Raw genomic sequence first — 24,499 nt, forward strand, 5'->3', positions numbered from 1 at the left:
TACCCTGTAAACATACTAACAGATTTGTTGCAGCCTACAGATATGGCTTTACTCTTGGGATCTAGTCTTAACAAGCTGCTTTTATAGAATGAGGCAGTTGGACTGACAAAATTTCTAAAAGTTATCTCCAGATGTGTTATTCTGAAATCCTTACCAGGGTCCTTGAGATGTTAATTCTAATTCAATTTCAATCAGAAATGTTGAGGTGGGCAAAAAACACTTGACATCACTATAAGCAGAGGATGCTACCAATCGTTTTAAGACTCAAGGTGAAAGGAAGAATCTAGAAATAGCATTAGGAGGTCCAGATCTTTCTTAGCTCAATTGGCTGGTCAGGAACCAGTCAAAAAAAGATATGGCCTTCCTCACAGGGGGAAGAGAGTAGAAACCTAGCAGGTTTTTGTTGTCTTAGGTTAAGTAGTATGTTGTCATAAGTCATCTAGCTCAGAGATGTCAAACTCACACTGTAACTGGGAAATGCTCAACAAAATAAATAAAAATGTAATATAAGGACAGAGATCCACTTTTACTTGAGTTTGACACCACTGCTGTAGTCTAACTGGAAGAGGTCCAGAAGAATAAAGTTAATTGCCCAAAGATCATGAGTATGAGAACTGGGACTTTCCTGTTTCAAAAATCTAGTCTTTGTTCCACAATAGCCTGGCCTTCCCCCACTCTCTGAGATTAAGGAATTTTAATCACTCTTTGGAAAAAAATTCCAACAGATCCTCAACAGCCATACAGGTACAAAAAAATGATTCCTACTCAAAGGCATTTGTGAGGGTAGGTTTTACAGGGGGCAGTTGAGGAAGAAAGGCTTTGTTTCTCTGATGGTTGGCCCTTTTTGCTCCTATGGTCCATTATTCAACTTCACCACCCATAAACCCTACCAGAGAGGTCAGAGAAGGGAGAAGGTCCCTTTTATTATTTCCTGTAGTGATTTATTAGTTAGAACAAAAGTTACTGGGCTCCAGGAATACATGAAATAAGTCTCAGAATGAAAAGGATGTACCTGAGACATAATGGGGGAGGTTTATCACTCAGCCTCCTCTAGCTTCCCAGTTCTAAGCCCCAGGAACCACCACTCAGTCAGGCCATTTCCGCAGCAAAATGAAAAGTCTTCACAGCTTATTTCCTTTAATTACATCATAAAACAATATTAGAACGTACATGAAACAATAATAGTTACATAACAATTTACTTTATATATATTTATATATATATATATATAAAAACTTTTTTTTTTCCTTTTTGAAGTTCAAAGATTTCATCAGATGAAAGCAAAAGAAATATTCTATTGCAAACCCTGGATTTTTTTTTTCTCCTTTTTTCTTTTTTAAAATAACCCTCCCCCCAACCCTCAAACTCAAAATAATTGGGAGGAAAGAAACAGCCATGTGCACAGCGAAAGGATTCTTGTGTTCAGTAAAAGTTATCATTTTGAGAACCATGGCAGCCTCAAGAACTGGTTAAGAAAGCTTTATGAATATACCTGGAGGAGTAATATAATTAATTAGGCAGCAACTCTCAGCACATGAAAAATACTATGGATAAAAGAATCTGGAATTTCAGGTGGTAGGAATGTTTGGAATCTGAATATGTCATAAGGACCTATTCGTTTTTCTCCAATAGGAGAGTGAGGGATATGTTTGTGGGGTGGTAAGTAGTAGAAGATACCGAAACAGAGATCTTGGTTTGGTGAAGACAAACTATCCTCCAACAGCATCATTTGTCCATCTCTGGCCCCCAGAAGCTCTACCTCAGCAGAAATTCATAAGCCTCTGGGCCCTGCATAAGAAGAAAGGCTTCTCAGTCTTTGGCTCTTGGGGATGCTATAAAATGGGCAAAGTTGCAGAGTTGCCAGGCTGTTTGAGAACAACCTCCAGGAAGAGAGAAAATAAAGTCATAGCCATTTTGGGGAAGTTAAATGTAGTAAAACAGGCTGACATCACTGATCTCCTCCTTTCTCAGTTGCTGTCCCTTTTGGAGTTCCGTAAAGGAGAAGCTAATTTGAACATGTTCTCCTCAAGGCAGGGGACTTCAAGGAATTGCTTTAGGTAGGTCTGTAAACATGCCAGTTGGCTTATAAAGGACTCAGGTTTATTGGGGGAAAAAAAATGTCAGGAGAGACTTCAGGCTTACCTCTCCTCAACAAGCCCCTGGTCACTAAGAAAATAACAGCCAGTGATGCATAAAATAACTTAAAAAGGAAGGGTTGGACATGGGTGTGAGGGGGACGGGTTTGGGAGAAAGGAAGAACATCCTAATACACAAACTCAGGAAAATAGCAGCAAAAGTTTTGCTCATTACAGTGTTATTTAGCACTAAGAAAGTAAACAATCCAAATCTTTATTTTAAAAAAGTATAAGTGGTCAATTCATGCCAGTCAGCTCTTGAAAGTAGGACTTAAAAGACTTTATTTTCTCATCCTCCAGTGCCTTAAAAAGTAAGAGTAACAAGCATTATTTCAGGGGCCAAGAAATCAGGGCCGAGATAAGAAACACATATGTGTGTAGTCACATCTACATGTACATGAGCAGCAATTGTGTGGATATGAGAGAACAGTGTTGGTAGGCAAGAGAAGCTGCTGTGGGAGAAAAGTCTGGGACAGTTTTCTTCTGGGAAAACCATATCTCTTCAGGACTTCCTGAGTCCTTAGAAGAAAGCATGGACATGGCTTTAAAAAAAATCTTTCATCAGAAGGTGGTGTCTTCTGGATCACTGTGATGACTGGTCAACCAACATTCTTCCAGATTCCAAAGGGGAAGCTCCCAATTGCCACCTTAGTAACACTTGCCCTAGCCCTAACTAAGTAGTTGGGTATCACTGGCAACTGTTTCATTTTACTAATTGTGAACGTAGTTGGAACTTGTTTATGAGTTGGTTGTATTTTTTGATATAATATCCTGAAGAAGGGAAATGTCACTTGATTAGCAATCCCTTCCAACCTCCAACATAAACTTCATACAGAGTGAAGAATCAAACCAAAAAAGTAAGGGGAGAAAGGGAATGAAATTAACTAATTACTCATTAACAGCTTTAGTATAAAAGGACAAAGCAGGAAGTAGAAGAGGAAAGCAGGAAGTAGAAGAGGAAGGGAATAATCTTGAAGTAGGAAAATTATCTACAATTTGATGATACTGGGTGTTTCCAGGCCAGGAACTGACCTAAAGGGTAGATTCTTCTACCCTAAGGCAAGACACCCTAACAGTCATTTGCTTCTTTCCTTAGATTAATGCTTCCCTAATCAAAACAAAAATAAACAAAAAACACAAATCCAAGGCAAAAGACTCTAAAAGATACTCCTATCAAAAATGAACAAATACAAGAATTTTACAGAATTTCAAAACTCATGTGAGCTTTTCAATCCTGGTAGCCTCTCCACTGATGCAGCCAAGAAGACACTGCGGCTTATTGTTTTGTTTTAAAATATGACTATACAGCATGTACATACAAGAAGAATTCAGAAATGAAAATAGCACAACTCTTTTAATATCACATCTATGAGCAACTTTAGCCCCTTTTGCTGGAATTTAAATGGGACTCCACTGGGATACAACCATATCTCCATTGGGACACAACCATATTCACCCAAGTACAGCCTTGGGACTAGTTCCTGAAATTCCTCCAGTGGTAAAATAAGCCCCAAAGCTGAGCTGACAGTTACAAAGAGTAGAAATGAGGAAATAATACTGAGAATAAAGGGGAGAATAAAGGGGATCCAAAAGAATCCCATGTTAAGAATTCAATTCCTAAGGATTTTTCTAGTTTTATGTAAGGTAGATGGTCAAATATGAGAGGGCCGAGTGAAGGCAGCTGGTTCTTAATTTATACTCTCTTTTGTCCCTCTTTTGCTTGATTTTAGGGCACATCTCCATAATTAATTATGCAGATAAATCTAGGTTTTCACCGTTCTCTTCCTGAATTATCTGGGTAACACAATCTGGTCTTAACCACACTCATCAAGCTTGCTTATTATCAATTTGATGACTGCAGTGACTAGAAAGGGGACTCTCTTCATCTTCTGACTATTCCTTTGGAGCTGTCCAGCTTAACTGGTCAATCCTACTTCAAGATCTACAAGTCAAATATTTTACTTTTGCCCAAAGGTTCTGCTAATTAACAGGTCTGAAGGAAATAAAACACATTAAGATGAAGAAATGGAGAAGACACTGAAACTTTGTTTCAGAAATGCCCAGCAGTCTATCGAATAGGTCTGTTAGCAGGATGGCACAATGGGAATAGATATCTTCACTCATCATCTCATTTTACCCATCCATAACTGAGGCAGTGGTAGAATAACAATGTTTTTTTCCAATCTGTCTCCATTGGAGGGTAATTAATGGTGGTTATTAGTGTTTGGGGGCAGCAGCAGCAATTTAAAAGACAGCAGCCAGGGCTCAATCATAATGTACTAATAACTTTTTCCTCATACCTTCCACCACCCTCAAAATACCCTCCACAATTTTATTAAGTAATTTCTGGACATTTCATTAATATGGATTAAAAAAAATGGATAAAAAGATTCTCCTCCTAGCTTACAATAACTGGTGATGCTCTTCTGCCCTTCATTAAACTTCAAAGTATCTTTTTTATAACACTTCTAATCCTCTCGGTCTTGCCAATGGAGCACTGAAAAACTGGCAACAGTATCTTACAAGGCAATAGAAAAATATGGTTGCATTTTCTATATTTTAAATTCTCGTTAATTTGGCATCCTTAAGAGTTATACTTAAATATTCAGTGAGGGACACAATCTGGATGAGGACTGCATCAAAAATATCTTACAGATATCTCTCCAGAATATATAATTAAAGATATATGTAACAAGTTTCTGACTTGTATCCGAGTAAAATTATTAGTCTATAATGAATGTGGAGATTATTGGAAATTTACAAAGATCATTTGAAAGTCTATATAATCTTTAAAGTCTCTTTAAATAGGTCCCCAAAATATGTTAGAGATGAAATTAGAAAAGAAAAACTACACAGAAAACTGAATAATTCCATATGCATCATAGCCCTAATACAAAGGGGAAAAAAAATTGAACCCTTTTTCTTCTAGGATATATCCAGTGGAAAGTTTTCTTTCAAGTTCATTTAAGTTCAATAAACAAACTTCAGACCTAATGACAAATGATCTGATCTACCAGAGAATGACAGAATCCAAAGCAAAGGGTTTTTTGCTACATGTGGGCATAACTAAGGGGGAAAAGGCATTGGAGATATCTGACATGACCTTAGCATTGGTGGGATGAGGCAGAGCTTTTATTTAGAGAGGAAAAAGGACATTAGTTAAAAAAATAAAAAGTCTTTGGAAAAATTGTAGAAATAATATCAGGAAAAGCAAGGGCATTATTGGTTGAAGTTTGAAGGAACAGAAAGAATGTTCAGAAAACTGATGTCTGACATTTCAAGAATTCACTTCAGTTGGCATAGCACCGATATCTGCTGGCTCATGGTAACTAGGTGGGTAGGGCTGTTCACCTCCTTTTTTTAAAAATCTGAAACCATTCCATAAGGAAAGGAATTCTCAAATTACTCAGACTCCATATTCTCTACTACAGGTGACAGTGAGGGCCACCAAAAATAGGCAAATAGCCTACACTAGGTTTAAGTGGGAGAAGGATTTCATTTAGAAAAGCCTTCTTTAGGTCACAGCTATTGACAAAATTTTTAGATATGGGTGAATGGGAATAACAGTAATTTCAAGCTCCTTTCTATTCAATTCAATGCAAAAGTCTTTTCCAAGCAAAGTCTTTAAAACTTAGTCTCAAAGAAGGCAAGGCAAATTCTTTCAACACTAAAGCACTCTAATGAGAATTCTTTCCAAGCTTAAAGGGATCACAGTTGTCATCAGAAATAAGTAAATCCTAAAGCCTGAACCCAAATGTTTACAGCACTAAATTAAATTGGCCAGTGTAACCCATTTCATAGACTTAAATGGACCAGAATTTCATTCAAGATCTCTTCCCCATGATTCCTAAATAGACTAGACTGATCTTTTTTTCTATAGCATGGATTACCAGGTCAGACAAATCAGTCTTAATTTGTCTCTGGGTCACATCTCTATATATACTTAAAATCAAGTTTCTACTACCAAACTAAATAGGAAAAGCTGTTTCCATACAAGGGAATAATTCTGATTTTTGGGAAAGAGGTTTTTAAACTGACATCTATTTTAGGCCTTGGAAAATTTATAAAAGTCCACTGCTGCCACTTACTTCCTTTTCTACCCTTATCCCCCAATTACAATTGGCAAAGAGTTTTATGGTCAGTTTGCCAAACCTGAATGTGCATTTTTCAGGAGGGAAAAAAGGCCCTGAATATGATGCCACTATTAGTCTCTAGCATCTCCTTTCCCATTATACTTTTCAAAATTTAATATGAACAGTTTATCAAGCAAGGTATCAAAACTACCAAAAAGGCTGGATCAGTCCCTTTAAAAAGTTGATATGTTTTGGATTGTTTTTAAAAAGTATTTCCAAAATTAGGAAGGGAAAAATTTGAGATTTTGAATACAATAACCAAAATTAAACACAATAAAAAATGGTAGGTGGTATCACAGGCCCCTTCTCAGCACACTTATTATCTGCTAATACCTTTCTAATTAATGAAGAAGCAATTTCAGCTAATTCCAATCAACATATGCTGGTGGTTTCAGGAGAGAAAGCCATCACCTGCAACATGAAAAATTATCCTTGGAGCTACTTAAGTCAGAAGGTGACAAAAGGCTACCTTGATCATATCAATGAACTTCTATAAAACAATAACAAAAAGCTCCAACTCTGAAGGCCAAGAAGTCTGTTACTTGTGCTTTAGAACATCTCATTTTCTTAATCTCCCCAAATTTTTCTGCACAAAAGTACAGTATTGCTCCCACCAGTTATTAGGAGGTGCAGCGCCATGCCCTATCATTAATTCACTTAATCACTAGCACTAGAAACCTTTCTCCCTCAGTTCTCAAGAACTCAAGTACATGTGGAGACAAAGACCACCTCCATCTACGCTGATTATCTTAGGCCTTTTGGGGGCTGCTCTCAATATCCTTAAGGTTCCAACTCCACTTGATTTTGCATATGCTGAATATCTGGAGATTGGATCAACAAGACTAGCTAAGTGACATCTTTGGGAAGGCTTTCCCGGTCCTTTGAACCACTAACATTAGACCTGAAACTGGTGACCTTAAATATACTAGTCACACACTATTACAGGGGATCAGGTTGATGTAGGAAGAAGGGGAGGGGCAGATAAGAAAAACTGGCAGCACAGACAGCAGTGTTTTATCTACCAGTATTCTTAGGACAAAACACTTAGCCAACATCAAAGTTAGCAATGTTAAGTATACATGAACCTCAATTCACAGCATAACATCCAAAGAGGAGACAGGGGTTTTCAGGCTGAGGTTAAGTATTTTCCCCAATTCTACTTTTAAAATATCACTCCCTCATGCCTTATGTTAAGACACTCAAGTGATCAATAGAAATTCGCTCAAGGAAACAGGGATCATGATGTTATTGAACTTGTCTATCATATGTCACAAACTATGTTCTCTTAAGGAGGAACTCAAAATAGAAAAATATGAATTGTTTTCATAAGAAAGGGGTAAGAGCTGATATTTAGCTCATTTTCCCTCACTTGCTCTTTAGAGCTTCTCATCAGACTGAACTTCAGACAGTTTTTCTAATGGTGAAAAAGTAGAATTTTAAAACATTTTTGCTAATAAATAACTTAAAAAAAAAAAAAAAAAAAGCATCCAGTAGCCTCAACTAAATCACCCCAAATGGAAAACTTTCTACAGGAAGACAGCAAAAAAGACAATGCATGAACAGGGAATAAAAAGTATGAAGAGAGTACTTCAGCAAGCAACACATAAAGAAAATGATACACGGATACAGACAAACAGTGAAAGACAGCTGGGGAGAGTAACAATGAATAAGTGAACAAAAGAAACAAATTTGGATTATCAGAGATTTCAAGCTAAATCACTGTGACCATCAAGAAAATCTCTGAACTGAATGCTCTAACTGATGAGCCTTCTATGTAAGCATGCTTCTAGGTAAGCATGCTTAGCATGTTGGTATGGAAACAAGGAAGCAGAGAAGCATTGTAATACAGTTTCACGATGGATGGTTGCCATCTTCAATCTCTTATGGGAGGAAGGATTTTTCTTTCTTTCTGGTCCCTGGATGCAATATTTACTGTATTTGTCCATATTCTCCTTCTCTTTGGAGAGCTCTCATTAGTGTTCTGATATCCCCAAAAGAAACCCCAAACAAAAAAAACAAACAACCCCAGCAGCAGTGACCCTGGGTTTGCTGGAATGCCCCCCCACCCCCACCTTGGATTGTGATTCTCTTCTGAGCATGCCCAGTAGGAATGGTTTCAAGTTATACCAATCTACCTGTCAAAAAAAAGCCAACACAGATTCAAGTCCCACTGTCAGAGTACGTCAGCTGGAGTGGACGGTGTGGGTATATATGCATGTGTATGTGTGGCTTGGGGGATCCGGACACAGCCCTCTATTCTGGCCCTTGCTCAGAACACTGGGGTCGATTCCGCTGGAGAGACTCCGTGGTAACTCTAGAAGTGTCATTAAATACTTAGTTCGCCAAGGCTGACCGCCTCCAATGTCATAGAATGATGCAGCATCTGCAGAAGCGTTGTCTGCTGCCCCCTACTGATGGAGGCGGAGTGACAGGTGCAAAGTAGGCATGAACTTTTATATTGGGTAAATGGGTCTGAAACAAGACAGAAACATTACTGAGAGGACTGGAAAGAGAGAACAATGGAACTTCTTAGAAAGACAATCAAAAGGTTGAATAGACATGAAGACAGCACAAAGAAAAGGTACTCTTATTTCTAGTTTGGGCTCTGACAATGACATGATCTACAAACATGACCAAGTTTATCTAATTTCATTGAGCCTCAGAATCTGGATCAATAAAATAAGGAGGTTTAGTTGAATACTTAAGCCCACTATAAAGGAATAGCTAGAGTAAAAACAAGCATATTAATAATGAAAAGTTAACATTATTATTATAAATGTTAAAACTTTATACAAATATTTAAGGCAAGACATCCTTCTTCCCCCAGCTAAAGCTATTAATCGTCTTTTTTTGAAGAATGTTTACATTTTGTATGTGGACAGTAGATAATAAAATATTTTGGCTGGTCTGTGGCCTTTTCTCTTGGTTGAAAAAGGAACATTGTAATTGCAACTGAATGAAGTGCATGTTCTTTGCCCATCAAATCTGAGAAGGCAAGTCAAAAATCCTCTGAAGGATAATGCTCTCCTCTTGATGGGAGTTTTTGGCTACTTTTTATTGGATGAGATCTAATAAGTCAACCGAAGTTTCCAAACCTCTCTCCTCAATCCCCCCATCCCATTATCCAAAAATCACAGCAAATGATCATAGTTTCTACTTACCTAAAGAGATTAAAGTGATTACCAATTCCTAATGCCAGAAACTTTTCCCCACTGCATCTCAAAATCTGACTTTTAAAATCTTACTCATTTTTTAAGTCCTAATTTAAATGTTATTGGCTCTATGGAGTCTTCCTTGATCTCCTTGTTAATTTACCTCTTACACTAAATTAATATGTTTTATTTTGTATTAGTTATTTTAACATATATTTGTACTATCTTCCTCTATTAAACTGTAACTTCATAAAGGTATTATCTCTTATCAATTCCCTAGCATCTAGTATAGTGCTCTGCAAATAGATAGTTCTTAACAAATTCTTATTATTGATGTAAGATGATGAAACTAAACTTTCAAATCCAATAGAGGTAAATCTTTTTGATGTGTTATTTCTGCCTCATAAACTACCAAACTTTATGGTCTTGAAGAAGAAATCTCAATTGGACAGCCTGCTAGGGCTGCACTCTTCATGTTCTCTCCTCCTAATAGAGAGATGTGAAAATATAAATCCACATAGGGAGAGCACTTAGCCTAGTAATGAGAACATAACAGTTTAGAGGGAGATACTGCTGCCTCTTACCCTGAGTCTCTTGATTCCAGCCCGTGTGATTTGCTGACAGTCATACAGTTCTATCCTCTCAAGACTATGGCAGCTTTTCAGGTGCTCTAGGGATGCATCTGTGATAAGTGGACAGTTGTCTAGCTCAATCACTTCCAGCTGGTCATGGGCACAAGCTCCATTCCCCAGGTGACGGATTCCATCATCTGTAATTAGCTCACAATGAGATAGACTCTAGAGTCAAACAGAACAAAAAGAGGATTGAAACAATTCATGAGTACTACATAGAATTCCAAAAAAAGCTCTTCTTTTAAAATATTGAGAACATACTACAAAGACATTTGATAATAGAATCAATTTATGAATTAGGAAAAGGCATTTCATAAAAGGTCATCTGATTCTAGAGCAAACTAAAGTAGTGGGACTCTGACTTTTTCTGAAGCTCAGCCACTTCTTGAGAATTAGCACTAAAGTTTGGGTACCTAAAACAGCATGCACACACACACCCACACATACACACACACACACACACACACAAAATTATACACATATACTACAATATATAGTAGCTATCAAATTATGATAATTTTTATACCTAAGACTTCTTTTTAGGGGCATTAATTTTTATATAAAAATAATTTTTCAACTTCCTTTTTGGCTCTATTACCAATAACAAGCCTTTTCTCTTCCCTTCATGGTTTTTTCAACTTCCCGGTCTTCAATTTCTCTTAAATCCTTGGTTCATCAAAGGCTTCCATGTGAAGTTCAAAATCCTACAAATTTTCCTACTTTGGAAAATGCAAATGTTACAAAGATGACCTTGAATACAGCACTGATAGCCAGGCTGCCTTCAGTGGTACTAGAAATTGTTATTGAGGAAAGCTTCTCCAGCAAGCCTTCCTTTGTTCCTTCTTACAGGTACATCTGGCCTAGAGGTAAGAAGCAATCTAGGTTCAAGCCATTTCACCACTGTGTTGCTGAAGATTTAAATATTATTCACAGTGGAATATAATTCACAGAGGGCATCTCATCTTCTCCATCTCAGTTATCTCAGTCTCCAAGTAACTATTTGGAATATGTTTAACTCTTCTAGGTCCTACCTTATTTTCCCCTTCACTTAGATCCTTCCCTGGTACTCTGAAAGTAGGCAACTTGGAAGAAAAAAAAAACTTTTCCAAAACTGCAGCTAATCATATGTTATACTCATGTAAACACAAATTCATAATATTGGTCCTGAAAAGACTAAATTTTAAATAGTTACACAGATCAAACTCACCAACACCTGAAGTCTTGGACAGTGTATAGAGAGTTGAATCAATGTGCTATCTGTTATCTGAAAGAAATATATGAAGAAGTCTTTCTTAGAATTCTTTCTTTTTAATTCACTAAACTAATATTATTTTTTTTTATAAGGTTAAGTGACTTGCTCCATAAAGCCAGGGTGTTTAAGGATTCCAAATCCTTCTGATTCAAAGGCTGGCCCTCTATCTAGTAGTCATTAGGCCATGCTGCCTCTGCTCTATTAATGACCACGAAATTCTTGAATTAAATAAAGCACTTTTCCATCACTGTTTATGAAATATTAAGACTTAGAAAAATAAAGATAAAAGTCCCCAAAGCTTCAGAAGTCAGGCTATTCTGAAGCTTGAAAAGGTCAGGACACATGTAATAAGGATTTGCTTCTTCAGTATTACCTTCATTAGACATTTTTAAAAATGTGCTTTCTGGACCTTCCTTATTCTCTTTAGAATATTTTAGCATTTCAGATAATAATTCAAAGCACTGGAGATCCTATCATCTTACCTGAACACATTCTTCTAGGTCCATTTTTTCTAGTTCATGGCAGTTCTGCAAAGTGTAGACAAAATATCAGAACATGAAGAGAATTAAAAAAAACTTATAGAACCAAGGGAATCTCAGAGATGATGTCATTCCAATTCAATTCTTTTCATTTGTATTTTGGAGGACATTGATGTAACCAGGATTCCTCAATTACCTCAGCAATGAATAATTTTACCAGTTCTAGGTCAGTTAGTCAGTCAACAAGCATTTATTAAATGCTTACTATGTACTAAACAAAATGCTGGAAAAATACAAAAGAAGACAAAAACTCAAGTGCCCTAAATTCAAGGAACTCATTCTAATGGGGAAGCCAGCATGTGAACAACTATGTACATACCAGATTTATAGGGTGGAAGGAAGGAAATTCTCAGAGGGAAGGCATTAATATTGGAGGCTGTGGAGTGACTAAAGGCCTCCTGCAAAGAATGATTGCATTGAGTCTTGAAGCAATCCAGGAGGCTGAACATTCTAGGCATAGGAGGCAATCAGTGAAAAGGCACAGAGTTGGAACATAGAATATTGAGTGTGAGGAATGGCAAGAAGGCCAGTGTCATTGGACTATATTGACTAAGTGGAGAAGAGATGAGTTATGAAAAGCTTTAAAAGACAGAGAATTTTACATTTGATTCTAGAGGCAAAAAGGGGAGTACTAAGCTTACTGAATAGAAGACTGATTTGATCACACTAGCACTTTAAGAAGATTGCTTTTGGAACTGACTGGAGGGCGGAGACATGAGACAAGGAAGTCAACTAAGGCAGCCATTGTTGTTGTCCAGAGAAGAAGCGATGAGGGCCTACACAAGGGCAGCAGGGTATAGAAAAGGGGACATTTGAAAGATATTCTAAACACAGAAAGAAATTACAAAACTTGGCAAGACTGGATATGTAAAGGAAGTCAAGGATAACACAGAGGTTGTGAATCTGGATGACTAGGAGGATGGTGGTGCCCTTGACAGTAACAGGTGTTCAAAATAGGGAAGTTTTAAAGGAAAAATAGATGTTTTAAGGGAAAGACAATGAGTTCATTTTGGACATGTTAAATTTGAGGTGTCTACTGGATAATCAATTGAGATGTCCAAGAAGCAGATAGTGATGCAAAGAGATCAAGAGAGACATCAGGACTAGACAGATAAACTTATTATCTATGTAGCACTGAAAACTGAAGGGAGATGATGAGATCATAAAGCTAGAGTATAGAGGGAGAGGAGGAGCGTGGTACAGTTGATTGAGCACTGGCCCTGGAAACAAGATCCTAATTCAAATCTGGTCTCCAACACTTACTCTTTGCATGACTCAGGGCAAATCATTTAACTCTCATTGCCTCCCTGAAAAAAATAACACCAAAATAAACCAAATAGATGATTTTAAAGATTCTTTTCAAGTTAGAAAACTATTAGATTATTTTATTGTAAAAAAAAAAAAAAAAAAAAAAAAAAAGGTTTACAAATGGTTAGAGGGAGAAGAGAAGAGGGTCCAAGACAGAGAGTCCTAGGGAACATACCCACAATTTGTGGGCATTAATGAAGGAAGATTCAACAAAGGAGACTAAAAAGCAATAATCAGACAGGTAAAAGAAAAAGAAACAGCAGAGTTGTAAAGCCTAAAATGAGAGCGTATTCATGAGGAGATGATGTTGGACAGTATCAAAGGATAGAAGATGATTAAGAAGAATAAAGATGGAAAAAAGTCTGTTAAATTTAGCAATTAAAAGTTCACTGGTAACTTTGGAGAGATGAAGTCAGAAGCCAAACTAGGAGAAAGGAACATTGATTACAAATGATTTTTTCAAAGAGTTTAGCCATGAAAAGTAGGTAAACCTATAGGAAGATACCTAGAAAGGATGGTCAGATCAAATGAGTATTTTTTTTTTTTTTAAGTATGGGAAAAGTAGAAGCAGTTGGAAAAGTTAATAGACATGGAGAGATAACACAGTGGAAATGAAATGATAAGGAAGGCAATCTGGGAACATGAAAGGAATAAAAATGAAGAACACGAAATTATTTCTTTGGAGCTAGGCATAGATGTCTCATTTTTAGTGTTTTTCCCACTAATTTTTGGATATGCTATACTAAGTCCACGATTGTTCCTAAAAGTCATGTCCCTTCCCACAAGCCATTATGCTAATCAAAGGAACAAGATTTTTTTAAAAGACCACCATTATTTATAAAGCATTCCAAGAAAGTGAATAGAGAAAAAAAAGTTTTCCTATTTTAAAGTCTAATATTTCTTTTAGTACTCAACTTACATTACAAACACTGAGACAACCAAATTATGTTTCCATTTCTCTTACTTCAAGAATCTGTGATTTCATTGGTGTGGGTACTTCCTCCACCTATGAAGATTGCAACCCCTCTCTATTTTAGTACAATGATCTCCAAAGTGGGGCTGTGGCATACCTAAAGGGGTAACCAATCAGAGGGTTCAAATATGGGTCCAATCCCACCCTTTCCCCAAGAGTTAATTATAGGATTTGTCTCCAACAATCATACCCCTCACCCATAAATAGCAAGCAATGCTCCCCTTTTCCATTCCTCTCATAGATGGCTTCAAGTAGTTGCATAAGTTTTCAGTTTGTCCCCTTCTGCAATAGCCCCTTAGAATAACTATATCATTACATTAATAATTATATTCCAAAGCCAGTGCATCCTATATAAACAGATATAAAGGCTCAAGACACACCTCCCCTATCTCTCTCACCAGGAGGTTAGCCATATCCAGCTCACTTATTACTTCATGGCTGTTGCAGGTACCAAGGTAGGTCCTATGATTTGAGGCAATGGCTGGTAAGAATAACTTCCCCATCTCTAGTTTAGTTTTCAGTGATACAGAAGAAGCTGCACAGATTAAGAGGGCATGGCTGGGTTACAGTGGACATCAAGTTATTCCTGCCTTCCAGGTTCTCAACCTCCTCATTATTACAATGTACAAAGTACAGTACTCCTTATTAAAACTCTCTTACTTCACATTTAGATTTAATTTTTCAACGATATAAAACATCTTATAAATAATGTGTTTCAGTGGCCTATGAACCCAATTGCTAAAAAATAAGAATATTACATGTTTCAAAAGCTTAGAAGAAATAGCATTATTAATATTTTGATGAGCAAAAAATTTTATTTTTGCACGGTAGTAAATAAATTATTTATAAATAATACATATCCACATATTGGAATACGTATTCAAAACTTCTTCAGTAAACAAGTCTTTATAAAGTACTGTGCCTGAAAAGAACTCCTCACTTGGTGATTATTGGTTATCAGTGTTTCTGAATGTAGACTAAACCTCAAATAAGGGGAGGGTCAGGAATCTTCACTGGCAAAGTTCTTGAACCTTACTTCCACACTGTAGTAAGATATTGGAAAATACAGAAAGGCACTGGTAAACCCAGTTAAACTTCTAAAAATATGGGGTACAGGTTTGCTGAGTCATAGCATAAAAAAGCTCTTCGTGGTCACACACTGAATTTCTAAAGTTGTGGAGTAATGAGACAAGTGAATTGAAACAGGAAGTTGTATACCTTGGCTTTAATATAAATGGGTAGGATTCTTGCCCTCCCTCTAAAATTAATATGCAAAACAAATCTTAAAACAGACTCCAATGACAATACTCACTCTAGCCAGAGTAGTGAAGCCCACATCTGTTAGCTGAGAACACCTTGCCACTTCTAATATTCTGTCCAAAAAGGAAAAAACAAAACAAAACAGAGGAAAATGGGCAAATTAAGGCATTTGACTAGTAAAAACTGTGACTTATAAAATTCCATAATCCATGTGTAAGGAAGACAAATTCCTCTATATCTTTAAAAAATTTTTTTATTAATTTTTATAATTATAACATTTTCTTTGACAGTACATATTCATAGGTAATTTTTTTTTTTTTAAACAACATTATCCCTTGTACTCCCTTCTGTTCCGAATTTTTCCCCTCCTTCCCTCCACCCCCTCCCCTAGATGGCAGGCATTCCCATACATATTAAATATCTTATAGTATATCCTAGGTACAATATATATGTGCAGAACTGAATTTTGTTGTTGTTGTTGTTGTAAAGGAAGGATTGTATTCAGAAAAATTCCTATATATCTTAAAGATGAATTAATAAAGAATGATATTCACAATCAACTAGGTTTATATATACATATATATATATACTATCTATTTTCATGGGACCATCATAAAAAAGGTCCTGTAACAAATACTCTACACTTCCTGGAGACACAGAGAACAGAGAATACTTATTGTAACTGTAATTAATAACCTTAACCTGACATATGCCACAATGCTCACATCCAGAGAACAGCTTGCTTCTGGAAAAGTTGGGATTTGACCCTATATTTCTTTTCTGGCCCCAAAGTCAATCTCTTTCTACTATATTAATTAGCTTCTTTACTAAGATACATCCAATAAAAGTCAATTGTTTGAATTGAAAAGTCAATTTCCAATGCCTAATTGTGACAGATCTTGAAGCCTAATGTTCTGTTAAAAGCACCTCCCATAAATGCAAATTTCCTCAAACACAAGATTCCCAGCTAAGAAAAGAGAGTAAAGCAACACTGAAGTGATAACTGACCTTATTGTCTTGTATACTCCCTCTCTCCTAAGAAACTAAGTCAGCTATCCAAGAGCCATAAAATTCTAAAGCAGCTAAAAAGCAGCTTTCCCTTCTTAGACAAAGGTTAGGAAATCTCAATGTTACAAAAACATCTGCTTGAGATGGCTACCACAGTACAACCTTTAATTGGGCTAAGAAACTTAAAAATCAAGTACAAGTTATTGCCAAAGAAGATTTATCAGAAATGAATAGTGTCCCTGAAATTATATAATATCAACATAGAGAAAGAAAATAAGATCCAATTTAAACAAAATTTTCTATAATCATCTGTATATTAAACTCAGGTTATGTGAAAAATTTGAAAAACCGCCACAGATTAGTACCTAAAGTTCAAAATTTTTAATTAAAAAGAGACAATGTATAACCTGCAAATTAAAATAACTCTTGAATTACCACCTCATACCTATCAGATTGGCTAAGAAGACAGGAAAAGATAATGATAGATGTTGGAAGGGATATGGGAAAAGTGAACACTAATGCATTGTTGGTGGAATTGTGAAATGACCTAACCATTCTGTAGAGCAATCTGGATCCATGCCCAAAAGGCTATAAAACTGTGCATATCTATTGGATCTGTATACCAAAGAAATCATAAAAGAGGGAAAAGGACCCACATGTGCAAAAATATTTCTGGCAGTTCTTTTTGTGACAATAAAGAATTGAAAAATGAGTACATATCCATCAATTGGGCAATGGCTGAATAATTAATAATTTATGAAAGAAATGGAACATTATTATTCTATAAAAAATCATGAATAGGATGATCCAAAGGCCTGGAAATATTTGCATGAACTGATGATGAACCAGGAAAACATTGTACAAAGCAACAGAAAAATTGTGTAATGATCAAATATGATAAGATCTTGGTTCTTCTCAGCAATTCAGTAATCCGGCAATCCCAATATACTTATAAATGGAAAACTCCGTCCACATTCTGAGGGGGACATGCTATTATCACTTTTTTTTTCATCTGGGTTTTTTTCCCCTAATGGTTTCTCCATTTTGTCCCAATCTTTCTCTTCCAACACGATTCATATAGAAATATGTAAAAATTGAATGTACATGTATAACCAAGAAAAAAATTGTCATTTTACATGTAACTGGGGAAATTGAAAGAAAAAAAGAAAGAAAAAAATTCATAAAGGACTGACCAATGAAATGTTTCAAAAACTAACATTTTTTAACTCTCCTAGAAAATTGCTTTGGTGTGTTTGCAGTTTTTAACATAAAAGGGAAATAAACTTAACAACACGCAACTTGTGAAATGAATAAAAAAATTATCTATGTTGATGTTATATAATTTCAGACACTATTCATTTCTGATAAATCTTCTTTGGCAATAACTTGTACTTGTACTCCCAGCATACTAAGTGCCTGACTTGAAACTGGGCAGCAGGCATTATTCTCATGACTATTACATTTATTTTGTACATTGCAGGGAGATAGGATGGAATGTATAAAGGAATAAGATGATGATTTTTATTAGTGAAACAGAGAAGAAGGTATGAAGATAATTCTTTTCTTGTGACTGGTTACGACTCAAATATGTTGAAAAATAGGAGGCTAGTTGCCTCCAAACTCTTATCTTAGAATTATGTGATGCCAAAATTAAGAAATATGGGTGAAAATGGTTTCTGCTGTGTGGCAAAAGATGGGATACTCACCTAAGCCGTGGGCAGTTTTGACCCAGAGCATTCAGGATTGCATCTGTGATATTGGAGCAGCCAGAGGCACAGAGAGACTGCAATTTGTGGCAGCCTCTACATATTGTAATGAGACCATCATCTGTAATTTGCTAAGATGAAAGTAAAATCCTAGATATTAGTCAATGGGAAAAATCATAGAAATAGACATCAATCCATATACACAGAGCATAAGAACTCAGATCAAGTACAATGGAAAAAGACAATGAGCCTAAAACAAATTAACATATTGTCCATGAAAGGTTGCATTTACTTTGGGTTGCATGGGAAATTATTTGTCAAGTAACTCCACAAACTTCCAAGAGAATTGTTATAGATACAGCAGAATTTTAATGTAGAGAGTTAGGGAATAGGATGGGAAGAAGTCATGATTTAAGAGATCAGAAGGCTGATATTCTCATTCCAGTTCTGATATAGAATATGACTCCAGGTAATTTACTTTGACTCATTTTACTCTTGTTTGGAAAAGGAATCTCTGTTCTACCTACCTCACATAAAGAATTTGTTATGAAGGAAAGAATGATAGAATCAGGTGAATGTTAAAAGGTGGTACACAAATTCAAAGATTTATTATTAGAATCAGGTTAGTAAAGGGGGGAAATGTGTTGGTGGGCCGAGTGCATATTTAACAGGCCAAATGGAATTTCTTCTTTATGTTTTTGAAAAGTAATGACTGAATTCTGAAAGCAGATAACGAAACCTTCCCCACCCCATATTTAGACTTAGAATTGGGATACAAGGTCTACCGAATATTTCAAAAAATAATCCGATAGACTGGTTAGTTTGGTTTAAACCCCACCCCAACCCAACCCTCTTCTTATGTGTCCAGGAACATTTACAAAAAGGAGATTAATATATTGGCAGGAAAAACTAAGAAAAAAATAACAGGCATTATTGTTGGTGGAGTTGTGAACGGATCCAACCATTCTGGAGAGCAATTTGGAACTATGTTCAAAAGTTATCAAACTGTACATATCCTTTGATCCAGCAGTGTTACTACTGAGCTTATATCCCAAAGACATATTAAAGAAGGGAAAGGGACCTGTATGTACCAAAATGTTTATGGCAGCCCTCTTTGTAGTGGCTAGAAACTGGAAATTGAATGGATGCCCATCAACTGGAGAATGGTTGGGTAAACTGTAAGATATCAATGTTATGGAATATTATTTTTCTGTAAGAAATGACCAGCAGGATGAATACAGAGAGGCTTGGAGAGAATTACATGAACTGATGCTAAGTGAAATGAGAAGAACCAGGAGATCATTATACACTTCAACAACAATACTAGATGAGGATCTATTTTTATAGAAGTGGATATCTTCAACAATGAGAAGATCCAATTCAGTTCCAATTGATCAACAACAGAACCAACTACACCCAGAGAAAGAACACTGGGAAATGAACTACTTGCATTTTTGTTTTCCTTGCCAGGTTATTTTTACCTTTCTGAATCCTATTTTTCTTTTTCTTTTTTTCAGGATGAAAATTTTAAAAATTGATTTTATAATTATAAATTTTTTGACAGTATATATGCATGAATCATTTTTTAATAACATTATCCCTTGTATTCATTTTTCCAAATTTTCCCCTCCCTCCCCTAGGGCAATCCCATACATTTTACATGTATTACAGTATAACCTAGATACAATATATGTGTATATATCCAATTTTCTTGTTGCATGTTAAGTATTGGATTCCGAAGGTATAAGTAACCTGGGTAGATAGACAGTGTGCTAACAGTTTACATTCAATTCCCAGTGTTCCTTGTCTGGGTGTAGTTGTTTCTGTCCATCATTGATCAACTGGAAGTGAGTTGGATCTTCTTTATGTTGAAGATATCCACTTCCATCAGAATATATCTTCATACAGTTGTTGAAGTATATAGTGATCTTCTGGTTCTGCTCATTTCACTCAGCATCAGTTTATGAAGTCTCTCCAAACCTTTCTGAATTCATCCTGCTGGTCATTTCTTACAGAGCAATAATATTCCATAACCTTCATATACCATAATTTACTCAACCATTCTCCAACTGATGGACATCCACTAAATCCTATTTTTCTTGTGCAATAAGAGAACTGTATGGATGTGTACACATATATTGTATTTAAGATATACTTTAACATATTTAACATGTATGAGACTGCCTGCCATCTAGAGGAGGGGATGGAGGAAGGGAAGGGAAAAGTTGGACTGAAGTGATTCCAAGAGACAATGTTGAAAAATTAACCACACATATGTTCTATTAATAAAAAGCTATAATAAAAAAATAAGAAGCATTAACATAATTCAAAAAGAAAAAACTAGTTTCAAAAATGTACAATTTTTTTATCTTTCAAAAATTACTAAGAATGAGAATACTAAATAGAATAGATGTGGCTAATTATCAATTTGCTTTGATGTTGAAATTTACTCAATTTCTGTCTTTTCAAATTACTTAAGAAACACATGAGTCAACAATATAGTAAAGTTTCTGCTGTGTTTTGAATTAGTTTGGGTAACACCCTGAGAATTCATCATGACTACAGATTTTGATGAGACATTTCTCCATATTTTTAAAGATAGATTCTGGATGGGGAAATACAACACATGGCTGCATTACAAGAAATTACATGAACAATGCTGTAACTATTAATTATTTGGCTCCCTGCCACCCCATTGTCTGCTAATAAAGTAGATTTTTTTTTAGATGTTATCAATGACCATCCATTTCTTGTTTTAGAAAAATAACTTTTCTTCTTCAGAAAGAAAATTCATATTATTTAAGAGCATCCAAGAAATACTTTTATAATAAAGTCAGGGGCAGACAAGCCAAAATGATTAAGATTTCTAACCCCATCAGTTAGGGAAGGGGTGAAAAGAATCGCAAAGCCCTTAACTTCAATTCAATCTAGAGCTCTCTTGGCAGTTTTCCAGGAGCATTCATTTTTAGTACTTCTGGTTGAAGGAAAGGAATGTTGGCATTGGCCTATGGTAGCATTCTTCAGCAAAAAAAGATAAAAAAGAAAAAGGAAGAGAATTAAAGAAATATTACTAAGGCAGAAGGTACACAGTATTTATCAGTTTAGCAACAATAAACAGATAAATGGCAAGGGGAGAAGAAATATAGCTATAAGGGCACCTTTTGGGCAATACATGCCATCCCAAACATACTTCAAAATTATATGTAAAAATGTTCTTTTTAACTTACCAGTGACTTGCCAATCTTGCTAAGCAAAATTATCACTGATAACTAAAATTTAGGAGTTATTGATCTCAACAGTAACAATCCCCAAAGATCAGGAAGTTGAGTTAACTTATTCTGTTCTCTAGTTTAAGACTGATATGCAAATACAATTACTTCAAAATGACCACTGGAGAAGGAGAACAAACTGGTTGAAGATGTAGCATACCAAAAATTCTCACCAATATGCTATTTTTGGAAGTTGGAGGTTCTCATCACTCCATGGCCATTCATCTATATCCAATTTAAAAATATGTATTCCATTAACATTCTGGACCCCTAACAGATTTATCCATTGTCTGAGTAATTTGAAGGGGTTTTTATTCAGGTACAACTGTGAATATGGTTTGCACACAAAATGAATTAAAATTGAAGATATTATGAATAATGTTTCAAAGAATTAATAAATACTAAATAATGCTATAATAAATCACCTTTATATGGAATTCTGAAGATGACAAAGTTCTTTTCTCACAACTACTGTGGAAAGTAGAATAAATATTTTTCAAAAAAAGCAATACTCAAAAAGATTAAAGTGATTTGGCCAGCCTCACATCCAACAAAATGCCAGGCTAGGCCTTATACTCTTAGGCCAGTGTTTTTTACGTTAGATATTAACCTTCAATCAGTTCAGCTGGCTGGAAGGGGCTGGGCTTAGAAGATATGCTTTAGAAAAAATTACAGTAATAAGCTCATCTCTGACTCAACAAAGTCACAGAAGGCTACTTACTAAGCAGGTCTGAAGATTTAAAGTCACTAGTTCCGGACAATGTGTGCCAATGTATTTGAGAGCTTCATCCTCAAGCTAGAAAGATTATAAAAAGAAAAGACTAGTTATTTGCATTTCAAAGAAGACAGAAAATGGTTTTTTTTTTTTTTTCGTACTTCTAGGTTGGATTATTTCACATTGTTTTGTATTATCAGTATTTTAAATAATTTTTGGCCAATCTATAGCCACAGTACCATCATCAAAAGGAACAAGAAAGGATTGTGATTTTACCTATGAACAAGTCTTCTAATAAACTAGATGTATTTCTGTTCTTGTTTGGGCTCTGGAGATGATTTGTGAAGCCAATTCATGTTCCCTACCTGTCCATATAGTCTAAAAAGCTCTCCAAAACTAAACTTTTGGAAAAGGAATCCAGAATGGAATTTTTTTGTTTTTTGTTTTGTTTTGTTTTTTCTTTTTGCCACTGAAAGATCACTGCTATGCTTATAGTACTAAGAACAGATGGCATGTAATTGATTACAAAATGTATTCCAATCAATATTTTTCAGAACTCCATAAATAACCAGAAGCTCAAGCTGTTGTTTTGAAGTAATCAAAGCCCTAACATACTGCTTAGAACATCAGAGCCCACCCATCCTGGCAAAAGAATGATAGGAATTACCCTCTAGTCTAGATATAATTTTATTACTGACTGAGGCCTGAGAGAAATTCTGATAAAAACCATAGCTGAGTTATTTCAAATCCGTTTCTGTTTTTAACTTTTCTAGAGTAATAAGCAGAGGTTAATTTCACCTCTTTTAAACGAAGTGCTTGTCTTTTGCCATGTATGACCAATGGGATAATAGAGAGGAAAAATAGGAATCAAAATGATAGTAGTGTATAGGAATTAAAGAATCTGACACACTTGAAAATAATTTCTTAGCAGCCAAATGTTTGATTTGAAATGCCAAGACTAGGGCAGCTAGGTGGTGTAGTAGACAGAGCACTAGCCCTGAAGTCAGGAAGATCTAAATTCAAATCTGGTCTCAGACACTTAACACTTTTTAGCTGTGTGACCCTGGACAAGTCACTTAACTCCAACTGCCTCAGCAAAAAAACAAAACAACAAAAAAAGAAATGCTAAGACTGCTTATAATACCAATTCAGCACTCTCAAAAACAAAACAAAACAGTGACAATATAACCAGCTTTTTTTCATGTGGTAAGATTACAGGGTAAAACTGTCCAGTGGTACCCATTCAAGACCTTTCAAAGAAAAGCAATTCTATAATTAGATATATTTATTATTTACTAGATATTAAACTTTGTTTTTTCTCAAATTAAACAAATTAGGTCTTAGTGAACATCTTTGATAAGCAACAAGCAGGGGAAAAAATATCCCTTTTAAACTTGGTAAATTTAATTGCCATGATCTCACAATTTAAGAGTACTATGTCAAATATTACCTGCGTGCAGCCTTTAAGAAATAAGGCTTTGAGCCCTCCACAGCCTCTCACTAGAGCCTGGATACCATCCTTGGTCACCTGGTCACACCATGAAATGTTCAGCTGTTCTAGCAGTGGACATCCCTCGCTTAAAAGGGAGGAAAAACCCAAAACCAGAAAAAACAATCATCACAACTAAGTACTACTTTAAGACTTAGGGCCCCAAAGACCAATTTATGGGAATTTCAGTCAATAGAAGAAATGGTTAATCTCCTCTCACTTACATAAACATACACTTACTTAAACAGACAGAATATATAAAGTCAGTGAGGTATACCTGAAGTCATGTTACCATTGTGACAATAGCAAAATTCATTCTAACTAATGAAATTATTTTCCATAGATATTTTTTGAGTATAAGACCAGAAGAACAATTTCATTATCCTTCAGAGGATCATTTGCCATTACACTGGCTTCAGGGAGGGGAATTTTTTTTAGCTACATAAACTTCAGAAATATATTTACATAGTAAATAGTTTTTATTACTAGAGGGAATAACCAAACTGATAAAATTAAATTCACATTTTTCACTGGCCTCACTGCATGAAAAATATTTCATACTTAAGTACTTTTTATAAAATAAAGAAATATAAAATTTCATAAAATAAATCTGTTATTTCAATGTTACACATAATCACTCTGTGAAGTAGATAGGGCAGTTATCATTGACAGGTATGGGAAGCTGTATGCCTAAGTATTCTGTTGTGGGTCATACAGTTAGCAAAAGATAACTGAGATTAGAACTTAGCTTTCCAGATTTAAAATTATTTTAATAATAAGGTAGTAAAAAACACAAAACTTTAATTGATATAGGAATCCAAAATATGTAAACCTAAATAACTTATAAATTTATAACCTATAAGCGTATTTAATCTTCTAGCAACCTAGGTATTTTCCTAAATTCAAACCCATTTATTAGTTGTGTAAC

The 24,499-nt window shown here is 35.5% G+C and overlaps 1 protein-coding gene across 6 annotated transcripts in view; it reads right to left on the bottom strand.

The window, feature by feature from the left end:
• Positions 1-24,499, bottom strand: part of FBXL20 (F-box and leucine rich repeat protein 20) — a 114,137-nt gene that overhangs the window by 2,803 nt on the left and 86,835 nt on the right. For 2 of the 6 annotated variants that reach the window (XM_074261369.1, XM_074261373.1), the window contains exons 8-15: positions 23,533-23,659; positions 22,089-22,163; positions 18,099-18,229; positions 15,437-15,497; positions 11,787-11,831; positions 11,260-11,316; positions 10,005-10,217; positions 8,171-8,740 (exon numbers count right to left, since the gene is read on the bottom strand). In XM_074261369.1, coding sequence (XP_074117470.1) covers positions 8,633-8,740; positions 10,005-10,217; positions 11,260-11,316; positions 11,787-11,831; positions 15,437-15,497; positions 18,099-18,229; positions 22,089-22,163; positions 23,533-23,659 — 817 coding nt within the window. In that variant the 3' untranslated portion in view covers positions 8,171-8,632. Of the gene's footprint in view, positions 1-918; positions 1,136-1,236; positions 1,789-8,170; positions 8,741-10,004; positions 10,218-11,259; positions 11,317-11,786; positions 11,832-15,436; positions 15,498-18,098; positions 18,230-22,088; positions 22,164-23,532; positions 23,660-24,499 lie in introns of those variants that run through there. The other 4 variants (XM_074261371.1, XM_074261370.1, XM_074261374.1 and 1 more) reach the window with 4 other exon arrangements.

This window comes from Sminthopsis crassicaudata, chromosome 4, assembly GCF_048593235.1.
Source record: "Sminthopsis crassicaudata isolate SCR6 chromosome 4, ASM4859323v1, whole genome shotgun sequence".
Classification (NCBI taxonomy): domain Eukaryota; kingdom Metazoa; phylum Chordata; class Mammalia; order Dasyuromorphia; family Dasyuridae; genus Sminthopsis; species Sminthopsis crassicaudata.